Source organism: Garra rufa, chromosome 18, assembly GCF_049309525.1.
Source record: "Garra rufa chromosome 18, GarRuf1.0, whole genome shotgun sequence".
Classification (NCBI taxonomy): Eukaryota; Metazoa; Chordata; class Actinopteri; order Cypriniformes; family Cyprinidae; genus Garra; species Garra rufa.
Genome location: NC_133378.1, coordinates 43,352,293 through 43,368,595, shown reverse-complemented (window position 1 = coordinate 43,368,595; position 16,303 = coordinate 43,352,293). Strand labels below are relative to the sequence as shown.

Below are 16,303 nucleotides of genomic sequence, written 5' to 3'. Positions count from 1 at the left end.
AAATGAACAGGGATCCACCAGATCCTAAAAGAACAATGCAGAAAGTAAATAGAATCAGAATGATGCCTTAAAAGAGCCTTTAAAAAATCATTTACATCTTAATAAATATAGCTTGAATATCAACCATTTTTATGGGAGTCTAGAAGAGTTTCAGATACATACTGATTAACTAAAAAGACTGAATTTTGTTGATGAAAACGATTTTTTTTTGTAAAAAAAACATGTTGATATTGTTTGTATTAAAATTAAACCTTCTTTCTCCTTTGACATGTTCAAAATTAAATAAAAATACTTTAATAATTACCATTTCTGTCCTTTAGTATGACGTAATGTCCTATGGTGTGACATAAAAGAACCACAGATTTGTTTTTGTTTTTTATCTCAAAATATCAACAAAAAATTGAGTATTGCAATAGGAGAGATATAAATATCACTCATCTTGAAATGGTATCATTTTCAGCAGTTTTGAAAGAGATGACAGCAAAGTTTGTCTTGAAATTGTCTAAGAAGTCACGGGGGGAAATTATGTTAATTATAATTTCATAGTAAGTAAATAAAACTTTATGAAAATAAGTGTCTAACAATGAAGCTACACCTCTCTAATGCAGTTTTGGAAATTATTATTATTGGAAATATAAAATAAAAAATATATAATATTTTCAAATTAATAAATTAATTCATAAATAAAACATTTAAATATATAAAGGCATAGTATAATACCATAGTAGTATATTTAAAATAAACTATAATATATTCTTTTCTAATTATAAATTATTATAAATATAAAATATAAAAATATAATATTTAAAAAATATTTTCCATTAAAATAAAAATAATAATAACAATAAATGTTAAATTATATTACATAGTTTCCAGATAAATTACAGAAATTATCAAAATACTTTCCATTATTATATATTTTTTTAATTAAATGTAATTACTTGTTTAAATATATAATGTATAGTATACTACCACAGCTGTATAATTAAAAAAAAAACTATAATATGTTCTATTCTAATTATAATTACACAGTTTCCAGATCAATTTTAGAAATTGCTGATATTTAAAAAATATTTTCTATTAAAATTAATTTTAAAAAATTAAATAATTAAAATAATAATTTTTTATCATTTTTTTTCTTTTTAATTTTTGCGATGTCACACCATAGGGCAAATTTATGATACAGCTCAGTAAAAAAATAAAATAAAATATAAAATAAATATTGACGTTAGTGACCATTTATATTTTCTCAAAGATCAGACTTTGAAAAAAGTCACACTACATACATATATGCTTTTTATCTAAGTAATAGTCAGTGGCGGTTCTAGACAAATTTGACTAGGGGGGCCAAGAAGGGGCCAGTGTTTAACCAGAGGGGCACATTAAAAAATGACAACAAGTGATATTTAAAGATTATAAACTTTATTTTACTTTAAAATCATACAAACATTTTAGGGATGCTCATATTGACCGTTCACTGTTAACCGACAGTAAGAATTTTAACCGATTTTTACTATAAGTTAAACGGTTTAATTTTTTTTACATTTGCTGCATGGTGAAAGAAAAAAAATGTTTACTCACGGGCGCGTGTCGACACGTGCAGTGCGGCTGTTTAGACATATTTTGATGAGTAAGCACCTGCTTTACCTTCTCTTAGTTTGTGTAACTGATGTATAGCCTATGTGCTGCACGATAGCAATGGCGATGTTGCGTTATCAGAGAGTGAATCCGTGAATAAATGAATTCAAATTCTGAATTAATTATAGTCTTAAAAGTGCGCGCTCCCCTTACAATCACTGGAAAGCTGTCACTCATACATTACTGTAGTTCATCGCAATCTCTCAAAGTTAATAAAAGGTAATAAAATCACATTTACACAATACAATTAATCTCTTATTTACATCATGTCTACACTTTCTTTGTTTTAATGAGAGAGTTCTCAGAGGTGTAGAATTTCAGCAGAACTGAACCGGCACTTGATCATGAACTAACAATGAACAGCTGTATATTTTTATTAACTAACGTTAACAAAGATTTTACAAAGCCATTTACAAACTTGATTTAATTATCAGTGTGAAAAACAAAAGTAACACGGTTATGTGCAAGAACAACAAGTCACTCACGAAATGAAATTGTTTTGCTTACCTTCAACTCTTGCAACAGGAGAAATAAATCGTAGCTCCTCTATCCAAGAGTAGTTCTAATTGTTGCTGCAGTGTTTGTGTGCGCCGCTCTAATTTACCCATGTAAGTAGAACGATGCGTCGCATTAGTTCCGCTTTTGGCGCTCGTGTGTAAAACCATGATTAATTAATTTTTTTATTTGGTCAGTAGGGGGGGCCACAGGGGTGGCCAAGGATATGTCTACAGGGGCACGGGCCTCCCTTGGCCTCCGTGTAGAACCGCCACTGGTAATAGTAGTAACTAACAAGTAACAAACTATCAGTAATAGCGAGTTTTTACATATATTAGTGCAATTAAAAAAAAATTACATATACTGAATAAAACATTATGCGCATCCGTGTAACTTGTAGGCTTGAATATGCTGATCATTCACCATCACTGTATCCGTGTGTAAATATCTCTGACTCTGTGTGTGTTTTGTGTGTGTTTGAGGTTCCGCCCCGGTGTCCGGTTCGCCGTCGTGACGTCACTGGCTGGACTCTCGGCTGCGCGAGGACGGGACGGGGTGGGGGGCGCGCGCACACACCGCGGCCAGCGGCGACTTTTTCCTCTTTATTTTATCTTTTCTTCACCCTAAAAACACCCTCATCCTCCCCGAAACACGCCGAACGAGCCTTCCAGCCACCGGAGAGCAGCGTCACCGACAGGATTGCGGGAAATCGGGCGCGCGCGGCCTCCGCTGGAAAGTTTCTCACCGGCGCTCGTGACAGCAGCTAACGTAAAGGACAGCGGCGGGAATCTCGCGCGGCTCCGGGATTCCACGAGAGGGGGATATATTAGTTACCCGTGGGGATAACGGAGAAATAGCCGTCAAATACTGTCAAAGTTTGTGTGGAAATATAAATAGAGTGAAAGTCAGAGACGGAGAACCGCAGCGCCCCCGCCCGTGTCCGCCGGTAAACTCACGGTAAACTCTCTCATCCGACACTTCAGCCACACACCGGCGGATCATCGGTGTCCTGTGAAGGTGACTCGTTTTTCCTTTAAATCCTCCTCAAATCTCTGAGAATAACAGTGTTTGATACGATCTACTATAATGTCAACAAATTTAACGGTTTCCTGGATGTTGAGGTAACGTTAACGTTAAAATCTGAAGCAAAAGTTTGCGTATTTCTTATGTTTTGTGTCATGTTTGGATTTTATAGCTAATATAGTATGATATAGTGAGGATATGAAGGAAAAACAGCTCAAAGAGACTGCTGCGATTCTGATATTTAACTTTAATGATGAAATTCTGCTGCTTGTAATGTACCTCAGTGAGATCTTTATAACACTAGAACAGATAGACTGCAAAAAAGCTTTTCTTACTTAGATTTTTTTTTGTTTCCAGCCAAAATATCTACAAATTCTTAAATCAATAAGGATTTTCTAGATGTGTAAAATTATTTTCTTGTTTTCAGAAAAAACAAGTCGAAATTAAGTTATGTACGTTACATCAATAAGATCTTTATAACACTGTCTAGAACAGATAGACTGCAAAAAAGCTTTTCTTACTTAGATTTTTTTTTGTTTCCAGCCAAAATATCTACAAATTCTTAAATCAAGAAGGATTTTCTAGACGACTACATTTTATTAGAAAAACAAGTAGAAATTGAGTGTGTTTTTGCTTAGAACAAGCAAAATAATCTGCCAATGGGGTAAAAAAATAATCTTGTTTTCTGTTTGAAATATTTTTTTTTTTGCTTACCCCATTGGCAGATTATTTTGCTTTTGTTCTAAGCAAAAACTCACTTAATTTTGACTTTTTTTTTTTTCTGGAAATAAGAAATTTTTTTACTTGTTTAGAAAATCTTTCATGATTTAAGAATTGGCTCGAAACAAGACAAAAAAGCTAAGTAAGAAAAGCATTTTTTTGCAGTGTACTGACATAAAATGATGTAAATATCAGTGGTCACTCTATATCTCCAATAATATGTCTTAGTAAAATGAGATTGAAATAATCCAAACATATGCAATGCAATCCAACGATGATTGAAAGATAAACAAACATTCCTCAAAAGATCCCGATTATCAGATTTGACTCTAAAAAATAATTTGTGGAGAATTAAGTAAAGCCGACCTGCTTCAGTTCAGTAAGTGTTCATCTGGAAATATTACTTCACTGCAAAAAATGCTTTTCTTACTTAGATGTTTTGTCTTGTTTCCAGCCAAAATATCTACAAATTCTTAAATTAAGAATTTTCTAGACAAGTAAAAATTATTGTAAAATTAAGTGTGTTTTTACTTGAAACAATAATAATCTGCCAGTGGAGTAAGAAAAATAATCTTGTTTTCTGTTTGAAAAAAAAAAAAAAATCTTACCCCATTGGGAGATTATTTAGCTTGCTCAAAGAAAAAATCACTTTCTGAAAGCAAGAAAATAATTTTTACTCGTCTAGAAAATTATTCTTGATTTAAGAATTTTTAGATATTTTGGCTGGAAATCAGACAAAAAACCTAAGTAAGAAAAACATTTGACAGCAAAAAGACAGGTGAGGCACCAGCTGAAGGTGGATGTTTGTACAGTTACACTAAAAGACTTTGAACTGGATAAAACACTCTAAACTATTAATCAGACGACAGAAGACATCAAGTAGATTGAGAGAAACCAGTTTAACAGCAAAGTTGTGATCATTTAGAGCCTTAGAAAGTCATGAATCAAATATGATACAGTGATTTTATAGAGTTAATGAGTTAATTGGGTTTTAATGATTGCATTGCATTGTATTTTACTGAAGTCACTCCTGCATGTGCTTCATTAAGTCATTCTATAATGACACGTTAATTCTGAGTAACAGACACAACATGTCCGGACAGACTAGAGCTGTGTGTGTGTGTGTGTGTGTGTGTGTGTGTGTGTGTGTGTGTTGATTGTGACAGCTGGAGCAACTTAATAGCAAACACACATGACATTCCTCTCCCGTCCCTTTAAACACCCTCTGACCGACTCTGTGTGTGTGTGTGTGTGTGTGTGTGTGTGTGTGTTTGTTTTTGTGACATATCAGGACACAAATTTGTGTAATAACATGGGTCTGACATAGGTATTACAAGGAGAGGGTGACTTATGAGGACATTGCCCATGTCCCCACTTTTCAAAAGGCTTATAAATCATACAGAATACGTTTTTCTGAGATTGTAAAGATATGCACAGTCTCCTGTGAGGGCTAGGTTTAGGTGTAGGGAAGGTGTAGGGTGATAGCAAATATCGTTTGTACAGTATAAAAAACATTACGTCTATGGAATGTCCCCACAATTCACAAAAACAAACATGTGTGTGTGTGTGTGTGTGTGTGTGTGTGTGTGTGTGTGTGTGTGCTGATGCTTTGACTGTATTTGCCAGTGAATCGCTGTAGTGTTGATGTGAGCGATTCATCAGGTCAAAGTATCTCTCATTCAGTCTGTTGATCTGACAGTCTAATCTTTAACTTCTGATGATCTTCTCATGTGATTCCATCATTTCTGATTGACTTTGTTTGGTTTTCACATGTTCAGGGTTTCGACTGGTCTTAAAAAGTCTTAAATCAGAGCAGAAAGTCTTCTTAAATTCATGAAGTCCTGCTATTAAATATGAATCTCTTCCTCAGTATTTTTGTAAAAAAAAAACATATTTTTGTTCACAGTACAAATACTGAAAATTGTTAAATCAGGATACATTGGAGATGCAAATGTAAAATTAAACATAATATTTAATGTAAAACTAAACAAAATTAAGTTTATGCTTAAAACAACAACAAATATCTGTTCTTGTTTTAATCATAAATTCACTTTATTTTGATCAGTATCTGATTTATCAAACCTGCAGTCAGACAGACACTGTGAAAAGGGTTATCATCATTAACTAAAGCTATTAAAACATTGAAATAAAGTGTAGAAATGTTGTGTAGAAAAGTGTAGAAAAGCCCATAACAAAGTTAATAAAAATTAAACTAAAGTTAAAATGAAAACAAAATATATATAAAATAAAATCAATTCAAAATATGAATAAAACTATAATAGTTTATTAGTAAAACTAAAGCTAGACCGTTGGGTTTCTAGGAGTCTATTTTTAGCACACATTTATTATTTTGATGCAGTGATTCACAATATTTTTTATGAGCTCAACCACTTTTAAGCTTGAATATTTTCCACCTGAGATTTTTTATTAATATTTCAATAATTTATCAACACATGTTCACAGTTCTTTGATGACTGTTTATAGTCACATGGCATGCAGCTGAACAAATTAAATATTTCACATTTTTTAATCATTTTTTTTTTTTTTTTTTTATATAGATGATCTGATTTAGGGTGAGACACTGCAAGTGAATAGGGTAAAAAATTAACTAATAGTTATTGCCTTACTTACCCAGTTGATTACACTGATAATTGCAAACATTTTTTGTATTACAAGTTTTCTAAAATGTTAGGTTTAAATATGCAAATGATCATTATTTAATGAAATATGCACTAATTTGCATACATTTCTGGTACAAAAATCTACACTGGATGAAGTCAGTTCTTTGTTTAATTTTTTTGACATATTAGAGTCAAATGTTTTTACAGAGGAGATTTTGGGTATCTCATTTTGTTACTCTATAATTCAGAAAATACTTAGAACAGGCAGAAAAGAAGACTTTAAAGAAGTCTCTTCTTCTGCTCATCAAGGCTGCATTTATTTGATTAAAAATACAGAAAAAAACAGTAATATTGCAAAATGTTTTTACAAGTTAAAATAATGTTTTTTATTTGAACATACTTTAAAATAGAATTTATTCCTGTGATGAAAAGCTGAATTTTTATCAGCTGTTACTCCAGTCTTAAGTGTCACATGGTCCTTCAGAAATCATTCTAATATGCTGATTTATTATTAGAATGATCAATGTTGGAAAATATCAACAAATATTTTTTGGAACCTGTGATTTTTTTTTTTTTTTTTTTTTTCCAGGATTCTTTCATGAATAACAAGTTTGAAAAGTACAGTGTTTATTCAAAATATATTTTTTTCTTATAACAATGTAAATTATTTATTATTAACTTTTAATAAACTTTTTATTAACTTAATACATCCTTGGTGAATAAAAGTATTAATTTGACCCCAAACTTTTGAACGGTAGTGTATATATTTTTAAATTTTTGGTGCAATAAAATGTTGTATAAAATCAAGCAAATTATATATGAACAAATCCCTCTGTAAAAACCTTCAGGCTATAGACAGGAATAAAAATGTAAAGTTGTGTGTGTGTAAGTGGAGATTTATAACTCTTGGCCTTTAAAAATATGTATTGTCTTTGAAGATAAAGCGCTATAAAAGAAACACTTAACAGCGTCTTTTAGATGTTTTTTTCCACTAGTCTAAAAAAACACACTTTATGAAAAAGCCCAGAATCTTAAACTTGACAGTAAATGTAAAATCTAAAAAAATATATATATATTTAAAATGCACAAAGTATATGCATATATATCTCTCTTATGTAGTAACGCTGTGTGTGAGGAGCAGCTGATGTGAGATCTGAATAACATCACATGTTTGAGAACTAACATTTAAATACTGAGTGTGTGACTGACATGTACAAGAGTTCAAAACAGAGCTGTCGGCATGACAACACACACACACACACACACACACACACACACACACACACACACACACACACACACACACACACACACACACACACACACACACACACACACACACACACACACACACACACAGACAGAGAGACAGCTGGAATGTGTTAAAGCAAACACACACAGAACAAGAGAGGCTGAAAACGACACAATGGAGGAATGAGGGAGAGTTGATGAGTCTTGTGTGTTTCTGTGGATTTGTATACATGTGAAACAGACATTTGTCAAAATCTGCCACACTGTGTTTGATACGCTATCCCACAATGCACCACACTCGACTTGTCCTTTTATGTCCAGCACTGCAAAAAATGCTTTTCTTACTTAGATTTTTTTGTCTTGTTTCCAGCCAAAATATCAAAAAAATATTGAATCAGGAAGGATTTTCTAGACAAGTAAAAATTTGAGTCTTGTTTTCAGTAAAAACAAATCAAAATTAGGTGAGTTTTTGCTTGAAACAAGCAAAATAATCTGCCAATGGGGTAAGAAAAATAATCTAGTTGTCTGTTTGAAATAAGATTTTTTTTTCTTACCCCATTGGCAGATTATTTTGCTTGTTTTAAGCAAAAACACACTTAATTTGGACTTGTTTTTACTAAAAACAAGATAATAATTTTTACTCGTCTAGAAAATCCTTCCTGATTTAAGAATTTTTAGATATTTTGGCTGGAAACAAGACAAAAAATCTAAGTAAGAAAAGCATTTTTTGCAGTGAGTGTGATGATCGTCACATCTAATTCTTGACTCATTTTCTCACTGACAAAGGTTCAGCTAATTTTACTTAAAACTGAACACTGCAAAAATGCTTTCTTCGATTTTTTGTCTTGTTTTTAGCCAAAAGTAGTTGAACTCATAAAAAATATTGTGAATCACTGCATTAAAATATTAATAAATGTGTGTTAAAAATAGACAAAATGCTCCTACTAGCTTTAGTTTCACTAATAAACTATTATAGTTTTATTCATATTTTGAATTGATTTTTAAATTTTTTTTTATAAATTTTGTTTTCATTTTAATGTGCTTTTGTCATCTTTATCATTTTTTTCTTTTTAGATATTACTATTTACGTTTAAAATAAAATAATAAATACAACTTTTTTATTTATTTACAGGTAGTGACTTCAGTGCTTCAAAAAATGCTTTTCTGACTTAATTTTTTGTCTTGTTTCCAGCCCAAGTATCTAAAAATTCTTAAATCAAGAAGGATTTTCTAGACGAGTAAGAATTTGACTTGTTTTTTCTGAAAACAAGACAATAATTTTTACTTGTCTAGGAAATCCTTCTTGAGAAAGGATGGGTGATTACCAAACATGGTTTTTTGTGGTTTTTCCCCCATGTATTTTGCCAGTTTTTTTCACCATTGCATAAATTAAATAGCCAAAATGTGCTTTTTACAGTTTTGTCTTGCTTTTCAAAGAAAAAAATAAATGACAAAACAACAATTAAAAAATATTTACTTAACACTGAACATTTGTAACATTCTAATAAACATTATAGCCTACCAACAAACCACAATTTAACTTTAAATTAATAAGTTAGTGAAATCATATTCTTTGGCCATTTTTAAGAGCCCCTTCTTGAATCAGGCATGTGTTTTTAATGTACAGATAAATGCAGCCTTGCTGAGCAAAAGAGAATGTTAGAATAAATGTATTAATAGAGCTGTTGAAATGATTATCATTTATTTTTATTTTACAGAACAACAGCAAAATTACAATACTATCATTTCTGAATGTTGTCTTTTATTTAGTGGTAAACCCGCAAGAAGAGCTCAGTCCTAGTGTTTGCTGGCAGCAGCAGATTTGTGAATGATTGTCATCTTTGGTCTTTGAACCCTGGCTAAGGAGCTGCTGTCAGAATAAACACAATTGGTGTCTGGTGTATTAGACAACAGAACGTTCTGGAGTTGATTGACTAATGGATGATTTCAGTCATCATACAGTAACCTTTCTCTCCTCATGAAGACATGCGATGCGCTTCTAAACAGTCTCTCGCTGTCGCTGCTTGGAATGAGTTTTGTGTCTTTCTCAGACAGTTTTAAATGCTTCCACACTGACCACATGTTTGATCATTAGTGCACAGTGATGCGCGGATGGCAGTTATATCCGAGGGTGCTGCGGATAATCCGCGGGTCGGGTAATAAAATAATGCATTCTGATTATTTGCGGGTGGGTCGCGGGTGGATGAGATAAATCAACAATGATGCCAATATTAACTACATTTTTTATATGAACCTGTTTTAAATACTTTTTTCATCAGGCATATGATTTCATTTGTGTGTGTTCGCCTGTTCGAGAAGTTGCGGTGACAGAAACGGTGACATTCCATATGAAGTTTAAAGGGAGTTATGCCTGTGTTAATGGTATTGAGTACGGTAATGCAGTGGTGCATTATCCAAAATCATGACAGTCTACCACACGAAGAGCTAATTCAATCGCATGTTAATAAATGCAAATATTCCCTAAAACCACCCAGTAAAGACGGTGATGTGGTCAGGACCGTGGCGCCGGCTTCTTTTGAAATATATTTGACGATTGTGCCTGATGCGCCTGTGCCCGCTCTGTCCACTTCTCTGCTGCCTGTTCATACGCGAGAGCATGTAAGGGGAGGTGCGCAGTGGTATAATAATACATATTATTGATTACTTATTTGAATCAGTACATTATAACGAAATCAGTACCTTAACAATGTAAAGAAGCAGATTTTTACGGTCACAATATTCCTAAACTGGTGAACCCCTGTAGCCTAAACTTAAGTCCGAGCTTCCAGTATGCGTTCATATGAATCTAATACAGAGAAAACCAGGCCGATTTCATCAGAGATTGCGGAGAGTCTCGTCCAGATGTCAGATAACATAACATTATTCTTTTCAGCGTGGATTTGGCTTAAAATCACGAGTGATTAAACGTATTTGAGTGCACAGCGATGTGCAGATCAGATGAATCAATCTGCTGTTAAAATGAACCAAAACTAAGAACTAAGAAGGGTGACGTTTGAGCCCATCCGCGCATCTCTAGTGCACACCTCTATTTGATCGCATCACGTCATTGATCATGTCACCACATTGTTCGCTATCATTTATTCAGACGAACACTGAAAGAGCTTTTAATGCTATTTTTGGCCGAATAATTTTGGTTGCTGAACATTCGGTGCATCCCTAGTTTTCACAAAAATATTGCGCAGCACAACTGTTTTCAACATTGATAATAATCATGTTCCTTGAGCAACAACGGATTGTCACATTAAAACTGCTGTTTTAAATTGGAATATTATTTGACATTTTTACTGTATTTTTAATCAAACAAAGGCAGCTGTGTTTCTCACTAGTCCTCTGTTCTCAACAGCCATCATTTCAGGGTTTCTGAGAGTTTGATGTGATTGACAGAGAAACATTAAGCTCTGATTGGTCCAAAGGGAGTTTCTGTAGTGTCTCTGATCCTGATTGGCTGTTGTTTTGTGTTTCAGGATGGCCGCCTCAGTGAAGGTAGCGGTGAGAGTTCGGCCCTTCAACTCCCGCGAAACCAACCGAGATGCTAAATGTGTCATACAGATGCAGGGAAACACCACCTGTGAGTGCTCACACACACACACACACACACACACACATATATATATAAACATAATCATTCCTTGGCACAATTTGTATTTGCAAATCAAATCAAATCAAATAAAAATATATTGTACTGTTTTTTTTAAATTATTAATATTTGACTAGAAAGTAAATCATCTCGATTACTGTATTTTCATGATCATTTGAAGCTGAAATTGAAATTGAAATTGAAACAGAATTTTGATGAATTGCACAGCCCTAAGTTAACCAAGGTGTGGGACCCCTGTCTGTATGAGTGTGTGATGTCTTAGAATGAAGTGTAAGCTGTCTATCTTCTGAAGAAAACCTCAATCTCTGAACCTCTGTTGTGTTTGTCATCTCACAGGCATCTGGAACCCCAAACAGTCCAAAGAATCAGCGAAGAACTTCAGCTTTGATTATTCGTACTGGTCTCACAGCACGGTAAGATCACACGCTTCTGTTTACTGTTGCTGTCTGTGCTCCTGTGCCTCTAAATTTACCGACGTGTGTGTATGTGTGTGTGTGTGTATGTGTGTGTGTTTGTGTGCAGGAGGACGACCCAGCGTTCGCGTCCCAGCGGCAGGTGTATCTGGACATCGGGGAGGAGATGCTGCTTCACGCCTTTGAGGGCTACAACGTCTGTATATTCGCCTACGGTCAGACCGGAGCCGGAAAATCCTACACCATGATGGGAAAACAAGAGCCTGGACAACAAGGCATCATTCCACAGGTACACACACTCTCACACACTCTCTCACACACACACACACACACACACACACACACACACACACACACACACACACACACACACACACACACACACACACACACACACACACTCACACACACACTCACACACACACACTCACACACACTCACACACACACACACACACACACACACACACACACACACACACACACACACACACACACACACACACACACACACACACACACACACACACACACACACACACACACACACACACACAGTCACTTGAAGATTTGCTGTGTAGTGTTGTTTTGGTGTTCTTGTGTGAATGTGTCTGATCAAGATGTGACGTGTGTTTCTGCAGATGTGTGAAGATCTGTTCCAGCGCACCAGTGAGAACACCGATCCTGATCTCTCTTACTCCGTAGAGGTGATGCTTCACACTCCTCCATCACTCATACACAAATATGCAGGGCTTTGATGACTGATATCAATATCTCAGAGAACAGGGTGACTCATTGCGTTCAAATAAACACCAAGACCTGATGCTGATCATTAAAATATGCCAAATAAATTGATATACAGTACAGACCAAAAGTTTGGACACACCTTTGAACCAAAGTTTTCTTTATTTTCATGACTATGAAAATTGTAGATTCGCACTGAAGGCATCAAAACTATGAATTAACACATGTGGAATTATATACATAACAAAAAAGTGTGAAACAACTGAAAATATGTCATATTCTAGGTTCTTCAAAGTAGCCACCTTTTGCACTTCACAGGTGTGCCCTGTCAGGTTTAATAAGTGGGATTTCTTGCCTTATAAATGGGATTGGGACCATCAGTTGTGTTGTGCAGAAGTATATATAGTATATATAGAATTAAATATAATTCCACATGTATTAATTCATAGTTTTGATGCCTTCAGTGTGAATCTACAATTTTCATAGTCATGAAAATAAAGAAAACTCTTTGAATGAGAAGGTGTGTCCAAACTTTTACCCTGTACTGTATATCAATTGAACACTACTTGACAGTACAGCTGAATACTGAGCTCAACGCGCTGTGGGTTGCTCGAGTATTTGCCAACTTGCTTTTCATGGTGAATTCATCAATGAAATATGATTTAAACACTAGGACATCATACACGGGCACACACAGTCATAAGAGTCAATTTTTGGAAATTGGAGAGTTACACCGCAAAAAAGGCTTGTCTTACTTAGTATTTTTGTCTTGTTTCTAGTCAAAATATCTAAAAATTCTTAAATTGAGATTAATTTATTAAATAAAAGAAATGAACAATATATTTAGTCTTGTTTTCAGGGGGGGAAAACTAAATGAAGTGCGTTTTTCTTAAAACAAGTAAAATTATCTGCCAGTGGTAAAAAAAAGCAAAATACTCTTGTTCTAAGAATATATTACTTACCACACTGGCAGATAATTTGAATTCCACTTAATTTAGTTTAGTTTTTCCCACCTGGAAACAAGACTAAATATCATTTTGCTTATCTAGTAAATGCATCTCAATTTAAGAATTTTTTGATATTTTGACTAGAAACAAGACAAAAATACTAAGTAAGACAAGCTTTTTTTGCAGTTTTTTTTTTGGCCACGATACAACTGTTTGAAAATCTGTAATCTGATGATGCAAAAAAAAAAAAAATCTAAATATTGAGAATATCGCCTTTAAAGTTGTCTAAATGAAGTTCTTAGAAATGCATTACTAATCAAATTTAAGTTTTTTATATATTAACGATAGGAATTTCACAGATCATAGCTAGGTGATAATTTATGTGATCATTTAATATATCAACACTCCCAGTTTCTGACATTAAAAATAAATTCAAATAAGCAGCTAAATCATAATTATTGAAAAATCTAAAATATATGGTCCACATCAGTGAGCCTTTCAATTAAAAAAAGGTTGAGAAGCACAGTTGTAGTTGAACATTATAATGAACGTGATGTTGTTTAATAACTAAAGTGTTGATGTGTGTGTGTTTAGGTGTCCTACATGGAGATCTACTGCGAGCGAGTGCGAGATCTGCTGAACCCCAAGAGCAAAGGTGCGCTGCGTGTCCGAGAGCATCCCATCATGGGGCCGTATGTCGAAGACCTGTCCAAACTCGCCGTGACGTCCTACCATGACATCAGAGACCTCATGGACGCCGGGAACAAGGCCCGGTACAAACTCGCACGAGCATTTATTCACATGAACACACATTACTCCTGTAGGGCCCTATGATTTCTGTGATGTGGAAAACATGGACTGAATGGCGGCATCCAGTCATAAAATCTAAATTTACTATATAACGCTAACATAAATAATAAGGACATAAAAGCATGAACAACATCTTCAGAACTGCTCTGAGAGTCACTTTATGACCACTTTACCATTTCTTTTGACAGAAACTAATGTCATACTATATACATACATACATACTTGAAGACTTGTGCCAGAAATATATTACTATTCAGTAATGTACATACATACTACTACTACTACTAATATTATTAAAACGTATTTTTAAGGAATAAACAAACAAAATTTCTTCCATGTTTTAATTTAAAATAAAGTTTGTTTAATTTTTACTAATTAAAAGATAATGGAAATTGTCTTTGATTTTCATTTGATAACCAGAAAAATGTAAACACACAACACAGAATTTCTGAGGGGAAAAAAGCATTTAAAAAAGCTATTTTTAATACATTATGTTTTTGTTCAAATAATAATAAAAATAGAAAAAATTCATAGGGCTATTTTTTTATACTTTTAATAAATTTATGTGAAATTGTGTAAAACATGCTTTTTGACTAATAATATTTCATTCAGCCATTAAAGAGGAGTAAAGAAAAATGAAAACAGAAAAAATGGAATAAAAAAAAAAAATAAAACGGAAAAAATGAAATCCAGAAAAATTAAAACAGAAAAAAAGAAATCCATAAATATTCAAATGGAAAAAATGGAATCCAGAAATATTAAAATGGAAAAAATGGAATCCAGAAATATTAAAATGGAAAAAATCATATCCAGAAAAATTAAAACGAAAAAAAAAAAAAAAAAAAAAAATCCAGAAATATTGAAACTGAAAAAACGGAATCCAGAAAAATTAAAATAGGAAAAAATGGAATCCAGAAAAATTAAAATAGGAAAAAATGGAATGCAGAAAAATTAAAATAGGAAAATATGAAATCCAGAAAACTTAAAACAGAAAAAATGGAATTTAGAAAAAAATAAAACAGAATTTTGGAACAAATAAAACAGATTTCATAGGGTCCTACTCCTGTACTCAGATGAATCATTCTCACCGTTGTGTGTTTGATTGATCAGGACGGTGGCGGCGACAAACATGAACGAGACGAGCAGCAGATCACACGCCGTCTTCACTATCGTCTTCACTCAGCGTCGCCGAGACCAGCTGACCGGCCTCGACACAGAGAAGGTGTGTGTGTGTTTGTATGAGTGTATGTGCATGTGTGTGATGGTCCGTGTGGTGTTCACGTGTTTGTCTGGCGTGTGTAGGTCAGTAAGGTGAGTCTGGTGGATTTGGCGGGCAGTGAGCGAGCGGATTCATCTGGAGCCAAAGGCGTGAGATTAAAGGTACTAAAACACGTTCACATCCGTAATGAAGAGTCAGCATCTCCATCAAAGTCTCAAACCCTGTCCATCTGTCTGTCCTTCAGGAAGGTGCTAATATCAATAAATCTCTCACCACGCTGGGGAAGGTCATCTCCGCTCTGGCTGAAATGGTGAGACACTGAATGATTTAGTTCGTTTTGTCCTCATGCCGCTCCAAAACCTGTGAAATACAAGAGAGTTCCAGAAGCTCCAGTCTGTGAAATGACTGTGTTGAGAGCGTCTTTCAGTAATCATGATTCATGGTTTTCGTCTTAAATTGTACAAGAAATTCTTAATTATGATTTCAAGAGCTCTTAAATTTGGCTGAACTTCAAAAGGCTATGATTTTATTAAATATAAGCGTTGCATGTTTTAAAGACCGGTGCTGTACTGCTTTGTGTACTGCCCTTAACAGGGGAAACGGTTATATTTCTACCAAAAGTGCCACCAGAAAATGCATTTTCAAAACGGCTGTTGTTTTTAGAGTTTAGATTAATGCACAAATCGACCTGTTTTTACCCTGCAAACATGCATGCAATGCATTATAAAATTATAAAATTGTAGGGGTATGCAATATATATCGTCTGCGCTGATATTGCAATTGTTGTTTTAAAGATGTGCGACG

The 16,303-nt window shown here is 34.0% G+C and overlaps 1 protein-coding gene across 1 annotated transcript in view; it reads left to right on the top strand.

The window, feature by feature from the left end:
- The first annotated feature begins 2,690 nt into the window (after nt 1–2,690).
- Nucleotides 2,691–16,303, top strand: part of LOC141290465 (kinesin-like protein KIF1C) — a 40,873-nt gene continuing 27,260 nt past the window's right edge. Inside the window, exons 1-9 of the mRNA XM_073822592.1 lie at nt 2,691–3,150; nt 11,234–11,337; nt 11,704–11,780; nt 11,890–12,069; nt 12,421–12,486; nt 14,065–14,243; nt 15,391–15,502; nt 15,583–15,660; nt 15,744–15,809. Of these exons, the coding sequence (XP_073678693.1) occupies nt 11,235–11,337; nt 11,704–11,780; nt 11,890–12,069; nt 12,421–12,486; nt 14,065–14,243; nt 15,391–15,502; nt 15,583–15,660; nt 15,744–15,809 (861 nt within the window). The 5' untranslated portion in view covers nt 2,691–3,150; nt 11,234. The remainder of the gene's footprint in view (nt 3,151–11,233; nt 11,338–11,703; nt 11,781–11,889; nt 12,070–12,420; nt 12,487–14,064; nt 14,244–15,390; nt 15,503–15,582; nt 15,661–15,743; nt 15,810–16,303) is intronic.